A 15,626-nucleotide genomic window follows, 5' to 3' on the forward strand; every position below is an offset into this window, starting at 1 on the left:
GGGGGGTATATATTAACATGGATGGAGGACTGGGTAATAGACAGGAATAGGATAAATGTGCATTTTAAAATTGTCAAGCTGTGATTAGTGGAGTACCACGAGGACTAGTGCTGAGACCTCAATTATTTTGAATCTGCATCAAGCTTAGATATAGAAATGTATCAAAATTTGATAATGATGAGCTAGTTAAAAATGTAAGCTATGTGAAGGACACAAAGATGCTGCAAGAGATATAGACACATTAACTGAGTGGGCAACAGAGTAGCAGATGGAGTTTAACCTGGGAAAGTGTGAGACTATTCACTTTGGTAATAACAATAAAGTAGAATTTGTGAAAAAAATGTTAAATTTGTAAATGCTCATGTGCATAGAGAGATTTGAATGTATTAGATAAGGTAGATAGTCAACATCTTTTCCCAAAGATCTAAAACTAGAGGGCATATGGGCCAAACGCAGGCAATTGGAGGTAGCTTAATGGTAAAGCCTGGGCGGCATGGACAAGTTGAGCTGAAGGGCCTGTTTCCATGCTCTAAGACTCTACTAGAGGGAATACATAAATTTAGCATGCAGGTACAGTAAGAATTAGAAAGGCAAATAACGGCCCAGATTCTCCCAAAAAAATTCTAAGTGTCGAATTTGCGTAAAATGTGGAGTAAACCCCGCTGGTTTTTTAAAGCAAGATTTTCACAGAGTGCCCTAGAGTGAATCACGATAAAAATCAGGGGGTAGGACCTATTCCCGCTGGAGAGGCCAGCAGCATAGCACATCCACCCCCCCACCTGGATATCCCACCCTGCCCATCCCTCGCTGTCCAACCTTTCTCTGTCAATGATCGCAAGTGCAGAGTGGCAGCAGGCCCCACCCACCCCCACCAATCTCCCCTGCACGGGCCCCACCCCCCAATAGGCCCCATCCCCTTGGCACCGCCCAATGCCTGGAGCTGACGACCCCAGAAATCTGGCGGCTGGAGATGCGCAGAGGCCACGGTGTCCAGTGGGAAGCCTGCTAAAAGGCTTCCGCTTTTGTCTCCTGACCTGCTGCGCTGCTGAATTGCCCCAACATGTTGGCTTTAATTGCAATGGGATTGGAATAAATTGTAGCTTTACTTCAAATGCAAAAGAGTTTTGGTGAGATCACATATGAAGCACAATATGCAATATTGATTTCCATCTCTGTACTTGCCTTGGAGGCAGCAAATAAAGGTTCATACAAATAGTTCTTAGAATGAGAGGGTTGTCCTTTAATAAATGCTAAGTAAACTGGGCCTATACTCATTCGACTTCAGAAGAATGGGAGATGTTCGCATTGAAAAATACACAGGATAAACACAGGGGTTGATCCCCCAGCAAGAGCATCTAGAACACGGTGGCACAGTCCCAGGGTAAAGGAAATATGAAATACTATGGCCTCGTGTAAGCCTGAGATGAGGAGAAGCATCTTCACTCAGAGGGTTGTGAATCTTTGGAATTCTCCAACACAGGGATGTTCCATCATTGAATATATTCAAGGTTGCGATAAATAAAGGGCAGGAAAGTAAGTTCAGGCAGAAAAAGAACAATGATTATTGTCAATGGCCCAGCTGGCTCAAAGAGCTATTATCTACTCCTATTTCTTACGTTTCATATTCATACCTGTTTGGAATGTTATTTCTTATTTGTGTACAGTAAAAAAATCCTAAAGGCTGCCCGCTATCACAGTATTTATCTCTGTTCAATGTATCTTTTGCCACACCATTGGGAAACATTTTACATTAGCAAGCAAATTAGGACAAAAATGTTCTTATGACAACAGCATTAAACATATAGTAGTATACCTTACCTTTCTAGTAAGCTCGGAAAGTCTTTGTTCACACTCATTGGCTATTGCTTTGTCAACGCAAACATCTGCAAATAGGATAAGCACGTGATTTAGTTTCATAGTCTTATTGGCATCAACAAAGAAAGTTCCTCATACTGCTGTATCAATTAAATCTAGTTCAATTCCTTCTACAGAAATATTGCTCACCAACAAGATGATCAAAGTTTACATCTAATCGTTTGCGGTATGTGAAGTCAGGATCCATACCACTGCGATGTAACACTATCTGGGAAACACATTCTTCTATTATCTTGAAATACTGTGGCCTACAAAAAAGAGAAGCAAATTAATTCGTTTATTTTACAGTGAACTCAAAATATACAAATTTCTGACAGTATTAATGCGCAGAATAGTACTCGATCTCATTATTGTTAGATTTATACAGATGAGAATAGTTGTCATCCCACACTGAAATTATTTGATAAATATCGCAAATGAGATTTGTGCATTTATCAGTTCAGTGATAACTCTTGACTCTGCTATCCAGATCTTGTTTTGCTATGTTCCCTTAGCTCTCTGCCCAAATGAGACAACATGGGGTCCAGTACAACAGCAATAGCATGGAGACGTCACACCAAATGAAAATCTTCAAATAATGCCTAGTCGGAAAAATGGTATAAACTACTAGAAAACCTCTTGCAAAGAATGAGGATGGACGTTTCACAAATTGCCTCTCTAATTTAACCTCCAGTTCATTGCCTGGAACTTGTGTGGTACAAATGTTACTTGCCACTTGTCAGCCCAAGCTTGGATATTGTCCAGGTCTTGTTGCATCTGAACACAGACTGTTTCAGTCTGAGGAATCACAAATGGTGCTGAACATTGTGCAGTCATAAGCAAACATTCCCACTCCTGACCTTATGATAGAGGGAGGCAGCAGAAGATGATTGAACCTGGGACACTACCCTGAAGAACAATATCCTGGAGCTCAGATGATTGACCAACAACCATAACAATCTTCCTATGTGCTCGGCATTATCTGCCTGGGTGACCCTGGTTTTCTTCCACTGACCAAAGATGTGCAGGTTAGGTGGATTAGCCATGGTAAATGCGAATGGTTAGGGCAGAGTGGAGGGCCTGGGTGGGATGTTCTTTCAGAGAGTCGGTGCAGACTCGATGGACGGAAAGACCTCTTTCAGCACTGTACAGATTCTATGGTTCTATGGACACCAACTAGCAGATTGTTTTCCAATTCCAATTTTGCCCGGGTCCTTTGATACCACACTCAGTCAAATGCAGCCTTGATATTAAGGGCAGTGACTCTCACCTCATGGAGTTCAGCTCTTTTGCCCACGTTTGATCCAAGGCTGTAATGAGGTCAGGAGCCATGTGGCCCTGGCAGGCCCAAAATGAGTGCCAGTGAGCAGGTTCTTGCTAAGCACGTGCCGCTTGATAGTGCTGTTGATGACTCATTCCATCACTTTACGATAATTAACAGCAGACTGATGGGGGAGTAATTAACCAAGTTGGATATGTCCTGCTTTTTGTGTATAGGACACAGCTGGGTAATTTTCCACATTGTGGGTAAATGCGCGTATTGCAGCTTTATTGGACAGCATGGCTAGGGGCATGGCAAATTCTGGAGCACAATATTGTCAGGGTTCATTGCCTTTGCAATATCCAGTGTCTTCAGTGTCTTGATATCATGTGGAATTGGAATCTGTGATGCCAGGTACCTCTGAATAGGCCAAGATGGATCATCCACTTGGCATTTCTGCCTGAAGATTGCAGCAAATGCTTCATCTTTTGCATTGATGTATGATCATTGAAGATGGTGAGAATTGAGGGTGAGTTGTTTCATTGTCCACCACCATTCATGACTGGATGTGGTAGGACTTAGATCTGATCCGTTGGTTGTGGGATCAATTAGCTCTGTTTATCATTTGCTGCTTATGCTGTCTGGCACACAAGTAGTCCTGTACTGTAGCTTCACGAGGTTGACAGCCCTTTTTTAGGTAAGCCTCCTGCACGATTCATTGAACTACAGTTTATCCTGAAGTACTGGCCTTGCTGCTGGTCAATTTCCTTGAACAATGGTTTCATTCGGCTTTTAACCCAAAATTTTATTGAATTCAAATTTTACCAGCTGCCGTGGTGGGATTCGAACCTGGGTCTCCAGAGCATTACCCTGGGTCTCTGGATTATTAGCCATGGGGCAATATCTCCCCCATGGTATATGTTATACCATATACTGCCATAAGGGCAGCACAGTGGCACGGTGGTTAGGGCAGCACAGTGACACAGTGGTTAGCACTGCTGCCTCACAGTGCCAGGGACCCAGATTCAATTCACAGCTTGGGTCACTGTCTATGCGGAGTCTGCACGTTCTCCCCGTATCTGCACGGGTTTCCTCAATGTAATTCATTGGCACTCTGCAACATCATGAGGACATGATAAAGGTGCTAGGCAAGAATGCAAATCTTGTGATGACAGTTATCTCATCAATTTCAACATCTACAAGTGAGATGGTGGGCAACTGGTCACTTGGAGGTATGCAAGGGCTGGTATTGGGGTAACTCTCCCTCCCTGTGTGGGGAGTGTTTGCCTTCCAAAAATTAAATGAGATTGGGAACTCTTGAGGCATTGTATCTGCTAATCTATATCTCTCCGTTTTATTGTATACATGGTCAAAACCCTCGTGCACCGTGCCACCCTGATGCTCCTGCCCTAGGTACGATTTCAGAACTACACCTCATTCTCTTATCTTGAGTGAATAAGTGTGAAAAAAGAACCACTGAGATGGGGAAACCTGCAGCTTTGGTTCAGTTATATCACATATTTTAAATGGACAATGTATGGAACATCTAATTAGTCTTGTGATGAACTAAATTTTTGGGGAGCGGTTCAGTTACAGGCTTAAATGATTTTTTGGTAGAAACCGTGAGAGGTAAATCCACAGTTAAAACTCAAAGATTGGTCTCATAAAACATCCAACATGAAATGTTTTCTGCGTTAGTGTGACTGGGTTATTCTTCCTTCAGTTCTTCTGAGAGAAGGAAGAACAGGACGTGTTCTTGAATGACAGGTAAACAGCTGATCGCCGATTTGAGACCCTCACACATCGGATGCGTTTCACCCAATGTGATTCACGTGGGGGCATTGTTTTCAGATTTTAAGATGTTGAATGCCACCTCAGTAGTGCTGCCAGTGCCAGAGAAGAAACACGCCGATTTTCCCACTGGTGACAGCACTTAAATATTTCATTCGGGAGAATCGCAGTCAGGTGTCAGACATGTTGCAGGTTTGATCCCAAGAATGTTTCAGAGATTGTTCACAAGAGTCTGACACATCAGTTGTAGTAGTACAGCATCTCTCAACAATGATGTAAGGAGGCACATGACCCAGACCCCGGGTTAGTGTGGCGTTAAATGGAGTTGTGTAAAGATTTAAGCACAGAGACAATTCCTAGCTTCTACCATTTTACTTTGTGTGTAATAGCTCGAGTAGTTAACCAAGATTTATAGTTAATCTACAAGAGGCTACTAAAACTTCTTGAAGACATACCGTTCTGAAACCAATGCCCTCTCAACCATGATGAACAACAATGATGAGCAAGAAAATAGTGCAGAACCAGCTAAATTCAGGGCAGGAACTAGTTAAATCATTTTGGCTATTTAATTAAGTTTGCCCAATTTGCAATGTGTGTGTGCTGGTAATGAGATTGTGCAATGACAAAGTAGCCTCATAAAATCAAGGTTTGACTTTGCTAATTTCTTAGTTACTTAGTTAAGATCAAAAGGTTCCTGCTTCCCACCACAAATGTGAAGGGTAAGTTTGCATATGTATATGACAAATGAATTGCTGGCATTCGTAGTACAAATCTATGCAGAATATCACAAATAAAAGCTTACCTCACAAAATAGTCATTCCTGATCAACAGCATGTGTTGAAGAATGGAAAGAAAATAACATTCAGCGTCTGTGTCCTTCACTGTGTTGGACAGCATATTATAAACATCATTAATTTCAGTAGAACGATGGTTAAGGAAAATATATTGCAGAGAGTAACAGATTAGCATGCATTGACAAGGTTTTAAAACATTAGATTAGTATTTCCAGAATAGGAGATAAAAGTTTGAAAAATAATACTTCCCTTTTTGTTAAATCAGTTATCAATCAGCACTATGAATAGCATCGGTATCTCAAAGATTCAGAAAACAGATTACATTGGGCCATAACTTCCAGGCTCCCCAGCATCAATTGAAGGTTATCCATAACGTACGTGGTGGAATCCCTCTCAGAACTTCCAAGGAAAGCACTTGCAAGGCAATGGTCCAGAAACAAACACCAACCTCCTCTTGGCAATTGCACTGAGTTGTGAACCATACAAAAACTGACTTCAATCACTAACTTCAGTTGTTTGTCAGGGTATTGCCAATAGTTCATAGAATCATAGATGCTCAATAGTAGTAACTCAGAAAATGTAAGACATAAAACCTCTTCTAAATTCTGCGCAACTATTTTAAAGACGAAGAAAGCTCCCCACACGAGACTTGCCCTACACCCAAAGGACTCCCCAACCTGGTGACTAACCACACCACTCCTAACAATATTCCCCACCTCCGTGAACTCTCACAGGATTTTGCATCCCCCACCCCGGCAAACACAACTAACATCCCCAACCGCCCTGGACCAGCTGGATATCCCAAACAACCCACTCCTGGGAAGTCTGGAAAAAAGGGACATTACGGGAAAAACCATGAGAATGCAGTGAGAAACTGAATGTTAGCTTGGGAGTTCGGAGGTCCAGAGGTGAAGTCAGGATTCAAAAGTGATGGAAGGCAAGTGGAAGCAGCTGATTAGGTGAGTATGGTCAGCTGAGTATTTACTATTTGGATTACTTATAGTTTGTAAGGGCTATATATATATATATATAATATATATACTGTGGTAACAAGGACTCAGGAAGAAGGGCCCGATAGTAATTGATATTATTTGATTTTACATATTTTCCAAAAGGATTAATTTAAAGCGGCAAGTCATGCCAGAGGAGCTCAAAGCCATGGTGAGCTCTATCTGCTCCATGTGGGAAGCCGGGAACATATCCAGTGCCTGAGGCCAGTTTGTGTGCAGGAAGTGTCTCCAGCTACAGCTCCTGGAAGCCCAGGTTTTGGAGCTGGAGCGGTGGACTGGGGACATTGTGCGAGCAGAGAATATCATGGATAGCATGTATAACGAGGTGATCACACTTCAGGCTAAGACTTCAAAGGCAGGAAGGGAATAGGTGACCACCAGGCACAGCAGTGCATGAATATCCTGTGGCCATTCCCTTGGAAAACAGATATAGCATTTTGAATACTTTTGAGGCAATGGCCTCTCAGGAGAAAGCCAAATTTGTTGCATCACAGCTGACTCTGCTGCATGGGAGAGGAGTAAAATGTGTGCAAGTGCAATTGTTATTGGGGATTCAATGGGAAGTGGAATAGATAGGTGTTTCTGTGGCCATGAACAACACACCAGGGTGTTCTGTTGCCATCCCGGTCCGGCCCAGGTCCAGGATGTCTCAGAGCGGCTGCAAGATGTTCTGCAAGGGAATGTGAACAGCCAGCAATCTGGTACATATTGGCACTAACGACACCGGTTAAAGAAAAAGGGAATGGCAGGTGCAGTAGAATGTGGATAAATCTGAGGTTATGTACTTTGGTAGCAAAAACAGGAAGGCAGATTATCTGATTGGCTCTAGACTGAGAGAGAGGAATGCACAATGAGACCTGGGTGTCCATGGACACCAGTCGCCGAAAGTAAACATGCAGTTGCAGCAGGTGGTGAAGGCGGCAAATAGCATGTTAGCCTTCATAGCAAGAGGATTAGAGTGCAGGAGCAGGGATGTCTTGCTGCAGTTATACAGGGCCTTGGAGAGGCCACACCCGGAATACTGCGTGCAGCTTTCACTTCCTGATCTGAAGAAGGATGTTCCTGCTACGGAGGGAGTGCAGCGAAGATTTACCAGATTGATTCCTGGGATGACGAGACTGCATTTAATGCATTTTCCAAATAAATAAATTTCTCAAACTTCTCATTCTTTGATAAATCACTGTGGAAGGGTTTTTTTTGCATTTATTGGTAATATGCCAGTTTACATAATGACTATGGAAATAGTGTGCTACAAAGAAAGGATATTCTAGTTCAGATCGAATATCTTCTAAGCGATGTGAAAATTCAATCATATCTTCTTCTTTGTGCTCATCAAATACTTTTAGTTGAATATCCAGTGCATCATTTTTATTTAATCTCAACTCCTATGGAAAATAAATTAGCAAAAGTAATGCATTGCAGCCTAATTTATACAGCACAAGAGAGATAAATTATCGATGTGGAAATTAACCAACTTTTTTAATAATGCAGTTCAAGAGTATGATTAAGAAATAGTCTTTTATCATTTCAAAAAAACTTTTAAAAGCACATTAACTTAATTTAAAATTGCAACTCAAATAACTAAGACTGCATAATTTGCTTTTTAAACCAACTGATTGTTATTATTTGGACCCTGAATCCATTTCTTTGCTTGTTGGCTAAATGTTACAAATCTCACGATCACATTAAAATTAGATAACAGAGAAGCCAGAAATGTGAGGAACGAAAGGCAAATGGTGAACACTAGAGTCTTGGAAACAGATGTCATGGAAGTTCACAGTTCCAGCCAAAACAACTTCTCAGCTCGATGATGTGCATGCTATTAATATTACTATTGGTTCTAAAATAAGAGAACTATGAATAGGAGGCTAACTAGCAATTTTGAGGCCCATATCAGTGAGTCTCATCTCATGCCCATGCTATCCATAGGTAATTAGTAAATCTATATAATCATACAGATTTATCGACAATAAACAGGTATTAACTCATATGGCTCTTACCGGCAGTAACTCTCTCAGTCCACAACGTACAAACTCATTTCGTATATGTATCCGCAAGTCTAAATCATCAGGAGTGGTCACAAGTGCATTAATAAATTGCATACATGCCACCTAGATATGGGATAAAATATAGAGTTGGAATCCTGAAGCATAAAATTAATCTACACCACATTATGACAAGCTGTTTGGAGGTTACGGAAAGACACAAATTAAACAGAACATTAATTTGCAGCTGAGTATGCTACATATGGCCTGAGAGTGCTTAACATGGACTGATCACAATGGAAAACATAGCATTTCATTTTTCAGCACTTGCATTTGTAAAAGGCTGTAATATTTTTGAATGACTTGACTTTAATCAAAAATTGTTGTTTTAGATTTATGGAAGCCATTCAACTCAGAAGGAGCATCAATAGATAGTTTAAATTAAATACAGGATACTATTGGCTTTAAAAGCCCTCTGCTGTTTTTTTAAATTATTTCATGGAATGTGGGTGTCACTGACAAGGTTAGCATTTGTTGCTCATCCTGAATTGCCCTTGAACTGACTCGCTTTGCTCGGCCATTTCAGAGGGCAGCTAAAATTCAACCACATTTTCTAGGGTCCAGAAGCACACGTAGGCCAGACCAGTTAAGGATTAGTGAACCAGATGGGTTTTTACAACAATTAATGATAGTTTCATGCTTGTCATTGCTGAGATGAGCTATCAAATCCAGGTTTATTTCTTAACTGATTTCTTAAAAACTTCTAATAGCTCCCATTGGTGGGTTTTGAACCAATGTCTCCAGTGTATTAGCATGGACTTGGGCTTACTAGTCTAGTGACATCATCATTGAACTGCCGTCTCCCCATCACCACATTTCGCGACAGATAAACAAAATCACCTGTAAAACTTCCAGGCATAAAAAGTTGCAAAATGGGTTGAACACAATAAATAAACAAACATGATTAAAAGCTGTGCATTGCTCTAAGGTCAGAACAATGTACTACAATAACAAGATTGTTTGTTCAGACTTGCAGTTCAGAACATGGCAACAAGCCTCCTTATCATATGGATCGTAAAAGAACATAAACCCCTCCTGATCCGTAGCACTAACCATCCCAACAGCTTGTGCAAAATTATGATTACAGCCATGGAAAGAGCAGCCATTAAAATAGCAGTGAGTGCAAAGATACATAAAACAAGTAAACCATCTCTGGCTCTTTGTTAGTAACTACAAATCTCTGCAGTACAGGACAAATGTTTGTTTCAACTTACCACACGTTATGAAATGTGGCACAACTATATATTGTGGCAAGTTCAACACCATTTTGTCCCAATAGACAAAATATAATTAGATCACAAAGCAATATTTTTCTTTCCTCGGTCGTACTTACAATAGTGTCTGTTCGTCAAATTGAGGGCATGGATTATATGAATTAAAAGATTGAGTTCATGCCTCACTCAAGACTTGTGATCGCAATCCAGGTGAGCAATAAATTCTCCCTCAGTGTACCCAAACAGGCGCCAGAGTGTGGCGACTAGGGAATTTTCACAGCATCTTCATTGCAGTGTTAATATAGGCCTACTTGTGACACTAATAAGTAAATAAATAAACGTTCTGCTGCATTTGTCTCATTGAAAACAGTTCCTCTGTTTGCAGTGAATACTTTGAGATGTTTGACAGAAAATGGTGCTGTTATAAACACAAGGTCTAATTAAGCCATTTAGATGACAGAAATCTTTCTTAAATGTAGTACCACGCGAACTAAGTTTATCTCCAAGACAAACCTGGTAGATATATGTTCTATACTGAACTCTCATTTTGTAGCTTTAATTTGCTCCATGTAACAATTGCATCACATACTGGACAGGAGCTAATTCTGAACAACTATAATTGTACTTTGGCATCAAGAGTCAAAGGTAAATTAAAGGAAAACATTGTTAGCAAGATGGATTTCAGCTGGTATACTCTCAATCCATAAAGTACTCCTGAGATTGCCTGCACAATAGCACACACAGCAGCGATTCTCTCTTCCATTTGGTATAAATTTAGAATGCAACTCAAAATGTTTTTAGAGTATATTTTATCACAGAATTCACTTCAAAACTTACAGCAACAAAAAGCAAAATCATTTGTCAAATTGATTTGATCAATTTTGTTACTTGAAATGTGTGAAAATATCAAATTTGTAACTTATACCATGTTTTCAGAAATGATACACAAAGATCAAATTTGGTTTTTTTGGTTTAGATATTATATGCTTCAAAGAACTAGTTAGAAATCATGTACAAATTTTAAAGCTATTTTAAAGCTTTCAAGGTATCACCTGACAACACCTGGCAATAGCATTTACAAAATTATCTATTCGGCTGCTAACTAGAAAACCTAAAAAGACAAGAAAATAAAACTTCTTTACCCAAGACTTGACAATAACAGAACAGTGGAATATCTGCACAATTCTAAAAATGTTTAGAACAGGATACTAACTCCCTTCTGCTCACCAAATCAAATACTGAATTTTTGGCATAAGCTGAATTATACCAAATTCCCACTGCCCCCACAGGACTAAAATGTTATTAGGGAGCCAGTCAAAGGGAACACCAATATCCGCCAGAGCCATTTAACAGCTGATTAACTGGGTTACCAACTGTCCACTGTATAGCAATCCAGAAAGGAGCACACATCACTGGTCTTCATGGCGTTCGTTATTGTCCTTCTCCTCCTCAATGTTCTCCTCAAAAGATCATTGATAAGTGCCCTGATATTCCTCCCTCCATTTGCAATCCTCTCTGCTGTGCAAAGATGCAGCATGCCATGATGATTCCTCACTCGTGAGTACTGAAAGGCAGCTCCAAACCTGTTTCAGCACTTGATGTGCACGTTCAACATGAACAAAGGTTTACTCAATAGTGTACATGGTGGTCAGCTGATTCCCTTTGGACTATCTTGTGCTTCATTTCTGGGATTCCTCACAGGTGTTACAAACCAAGTTTGAAGATGAATCATTCACCCGCTAGGAGTCAGTTCTGAATTCGATTTCTTGGTATAAAAGTGTTTGGAATGTTAGGTTGCCACAAAATCTCTTTGTGGTTGCACATCACCTATCAGCTCATGGAATCCTATCCATTGCAATGGGCACAGTGGCATTGTGGTAACACAATTGGACCAGAGGCCCAGACTAATGCTCAATTAATTAAGAAATTGTCTCAGGGATGGTGACTATAAACTATCAGATTACCACAAAAAAACCCATATGGTTCACTAATGCCTTTTAGGGTCAGGAATCTGCCATTACTTGGTCTGGTCGACATGTGACTCCACACTCACCAATTCATACCTTACATCTGATGTGCATGGTTCTTCCATCACCATTGGTACAATTCCCATGGAGCCCGACAACATTTAAAAAGTTATGTGAATCGCCAGTAACTGACTGGAAAGATCACTATGGTGATTGTCCCTTTAAGGGCAACACAGCAAAGTAAGGGTCACATTGCCTGTGAGACAAATTGGGGCTCAGAATGTGGAATCACCCCATGGTGAGAAAAACTCCCAAGAAGAGAGACATTTTAGGAGCTAGTTACAGCCATGAGGTTGTCATACAATTCTTATAAGTATCTTTTGTGTGCATTAATGAGGTTTGTGAAAGTACGTCTTTACAATCACACAATATGATTTCAAGTTTTAAGAGTTAACAAACTCAAAACAACATAGACTAAATATTAGCAATCCTAGTTCATTCTGTAGAAGGGACCCGAAACATTAACTCTGTTGCCAGACCTACTGAGTTTATCTAGCATTTTCTGCTTTTAGTTTATTTTAGATTGACTGAATAGTACTTTTGTCAGCAAACCACAGAGAAGAACTTAACTTTCAAAAAGACCAAACATCCCCACTACAGCTATACTTCACTCTGTCCCTTAAGAGGACTTCACATATTTCAAGAACCAGCTCAATAATTAATCACGGCATCCAATGGCTTGCTTGCTTTTCCTTTTCCAACTGATAACTTCTAATCACCAAATTCATGTGCACTGAAGTTCACTCCTCAAGCCAAAATTGGAGAAATCGTCTAATCTTAGTTAAATCTTCAGGAACTTGATCTCTTTAATTCAATCATGAGCGTCCATCCACTTTCCGTGTAGTGAAAAAGAGACTGGCTGCATCCATTTTTCTGCTCTCTCTCTCAAATTCATGCCAATTTACCTTGTCTGTAAGATAGAGGAATATCCCAAGAAAAAACCTGGAGCCCAATATTATAATGCCGGACAATCCTCTCCTAAAGTTTATCCCCATAGCAATAAGAATCACAGGGGCTTTGTATGCAGACAGCAATGTGGATTAGCTATCCTTTAGACTCCCAACTCCATTTTACTTTGAAATTATATATAGTTTTAAATATAACCATTCAGAAAGCCTGGCATTTTTAACACTTTGCTGTGAGATTGGAGACCAACAATCTACCCAAAACCAGCACAATGCCATTATCTGCACCTAGCATCGTCTTCCCAGTGAAACACCAGGACGTCACTGTCCCCATAGCAACCATACTACATTTGTGCAGGGAATGATGCAGGTGCTTGCCTAAGAGTGATGCAGGTGCTTGCTTTTATTGTACCAGCTACTTAAAGTGAAATTTACTTTTTTTAATTTTAAGTACTTAATTCATGTTCGGTTTACATTAGTTCTAATTCTTGTTAAAATAAATGTTGCAAAAAGTGAAACCTTATTGGCAATTTAAATACAAGTTATCTGGTAGCTTTGGTTACTTTGGTTTATGGTTCTACCACAGGGATTATAACAGTAGACATTGTAAACAGTTGTTAAAAAGGAAAAATGGGTATGATAAGGAACCAAAGAGGGCATTTATAAAAAAAGGCAGAGGATATGGCTGGGGTAATAAATGAGTACTTTGTATCTGTCTTTACCAAAAAAGAATATGCTGCCAAAGTCATAGTGAAAGAGAAGGTATACGAAATAATAAGATAAAAATTGATTCAGAGCAAATATTACAAAAGTTGGCTGCACTTAAAAGTTGTTAAGTCCCAAGGATCAGATGGGCTGCACCCAAGGACACAGAGGGAAGTAAGGGTGGAAATTTTGAAGGCACTGACAATAATCATCCAATCCTCCTTAAATATGAGGGCGATGCCAGAGGATTGGAGAATTGCAAATATTACACCCTGTTCAAAAGTCTGTTTAATCTCAGTGGTGGGAAATCTTATAGAAATTATAATCTGGGACAAATTAGTGTTCACCTGGTCAAATGTAGATTAATTAAGAAAAGCATAATGAATTTGTTACGGGCATATTCTGTTTAACTATTTTTGAGTTTTTTGGTACAATAACAGACAAGGTTGATGCGGGTAATACAAAGACTTCCAAAGGGCATTTGAGAAAGTGCCACATTAACATGCTTGTCAGCAAAGTTGAAGCCCATGGAATAAAAGGGCTTGTTGCACCATGGATATGAAGTTGGCTGAGTTCCAGAAAACAATGAGTAGTGCTGCATGGTTGCTTTTCAGACTGGAGGATATTGCCTACATTAATGACCTGCACAAGGCACAATTTCAAAATTTGCATATGACAAAACTTGGAAGTATTCTGAACTGTGAGAAGGATAGTGGTAGACTTCAAGAGGACACAGATCAGCAAGTAGAATGGGTGGACACATAGATAAAATTTAGTGCAGAAAAATACGAAGCAATATATTTTGGTAGAAAGAATGAAGAAAAGCAATATTAAATAAGTAAACAGGACACTCAGTAGCGCACTTATCTCCTCCATGTGTTAACTAAACATGTCCTTCTTTGGAGGATTTCCCGGTCTGTTTGATGTTCTATAACTACAAAGCTAAAAAAATAATTTTTCTTGTTAAAAAGTTCCACCTCACTGAGGAAGTTTCAGGCAGATCAACATCCAACAATCTGCTCTGAAAGCTCTGCTGACATTTTGACAGCTGTGATAAATTGCACCACAGCATCAAAGACAATCACAGCATTTGAAAACACACAATATTTTCAATAAAACAGCTCAGAACATTCTTTTAAAAAGTCAATTCAGCTAACTCCTGTTTTATAGAACATAGAACATAGAACATAGAACATTACAGCGCAGAACAGGCCCTTCGGCCCACGATGTTGCACCGACCAGTTAAAAAAAAACTGTGACCCTCCAACCTAAACCAATTTCTTTTCGTCCATGAACCTATCTACGGATCTCTTAAACGCCCCCAAACTAGGCGCATTTACTACTGATGCTGGCAGGGCATTCCAATCCCTCACCACCCTCTGGGTAAAGAACCTACCCCTGACATCGGTTCTATAACTACCCCCCCTCAATTTAAAGCCATGCCCCCTCGTGCTGGATTTCTCCATCAGAGGAAAAAGGCTATCACTATCCACCCTATCTAAACCTCTAATCATCTTATATGTTTCAATAAGATCCCCTCTTAGCCGCCGCCTTTCCAGCGAAAACAATCCCAAATCCCTCAGCCTCTCCTCATAGGATCTCCCCTCCATACCAGGCAACATCCTGGTAAACCTCCTCTGCACCCTCTCCAAAGCCTCCACATCCTTCCTGTAATGTGGGGACCAGAACTGCACACAGTACTCCAAGTGCGGCCGCACCAGAGTTGTGTACAGTTGCAACATAACGCTACGACTCCTAAATTCAATCCCCCTACCAATAAACGCCAAGACACCATATGCCTTCTTAACAACCTTATCTACTTGATTCCCAACTTTCAGGGATCTATGCACACATACACCTAGATCCCTCTGCTCCTCCACACTATTCAAAGTCCTCCCGTTAGCCCTATACTCAACACATCTGTTATTCCTACCAAAGTGAATTACCTCACACTTCTCCGCATTAAACTCCATCCGCCACCTCTCGGCCCAACTTTGCAACCTGTCTAAGTCTTCCTGCA

General features: G+C 40.4%; 1 protein-coding gene across 1 annotated transcript in view; it reads right to left on the reverse strand.

Annotated features, from left to right (window-relative positions):
• LOC144500017 (protein diaphanous homolog 3-like) overlaps positions 1-15,626 on the reverse strand; it is a 606,420-nt gene that overhangs the window by 424,611 nt on the left and 166,183 nt on the right. The window contains exons 10-14 of the mRNA XM_078222760.1: positions 8,711-8,821; positions 7,977-8,095; positions 5,709-5,825; positions 2,005-2,123; positions 1,819-1,883 (exon numbers count right to left, since the gene is read on the reverse strand). Coding sequence (XP_078078886.1) covers positions 1,819-1,883; positions 2,005-2,123; positions 5,709-5,825; positions 7,977-8,095; positions 8,711-8,821 — 531 coding nt within the window. The remainder of the gene's footprint in view (positions 1-1,818; positions 1,884-2,004; positions 2,124-5,708; positions 5,826-7,976; positions 8,096-8,710; positions 8,822-15,626) is intronic.

This window comes from Mustelus asterias, chromosome 10, assembly GCF_964213995.1.
Source record: "Mustelus asterias chromosome 10, sMusAst1.hap1.1, whole genome shotgun sequence".
Taxonomy (NCBI): Eukaryota; Metazoa; Chordata; class Chondrichthyes; order Carcharhiniformes; family Triakidae; genus Mustelus; species Mustelus asterias.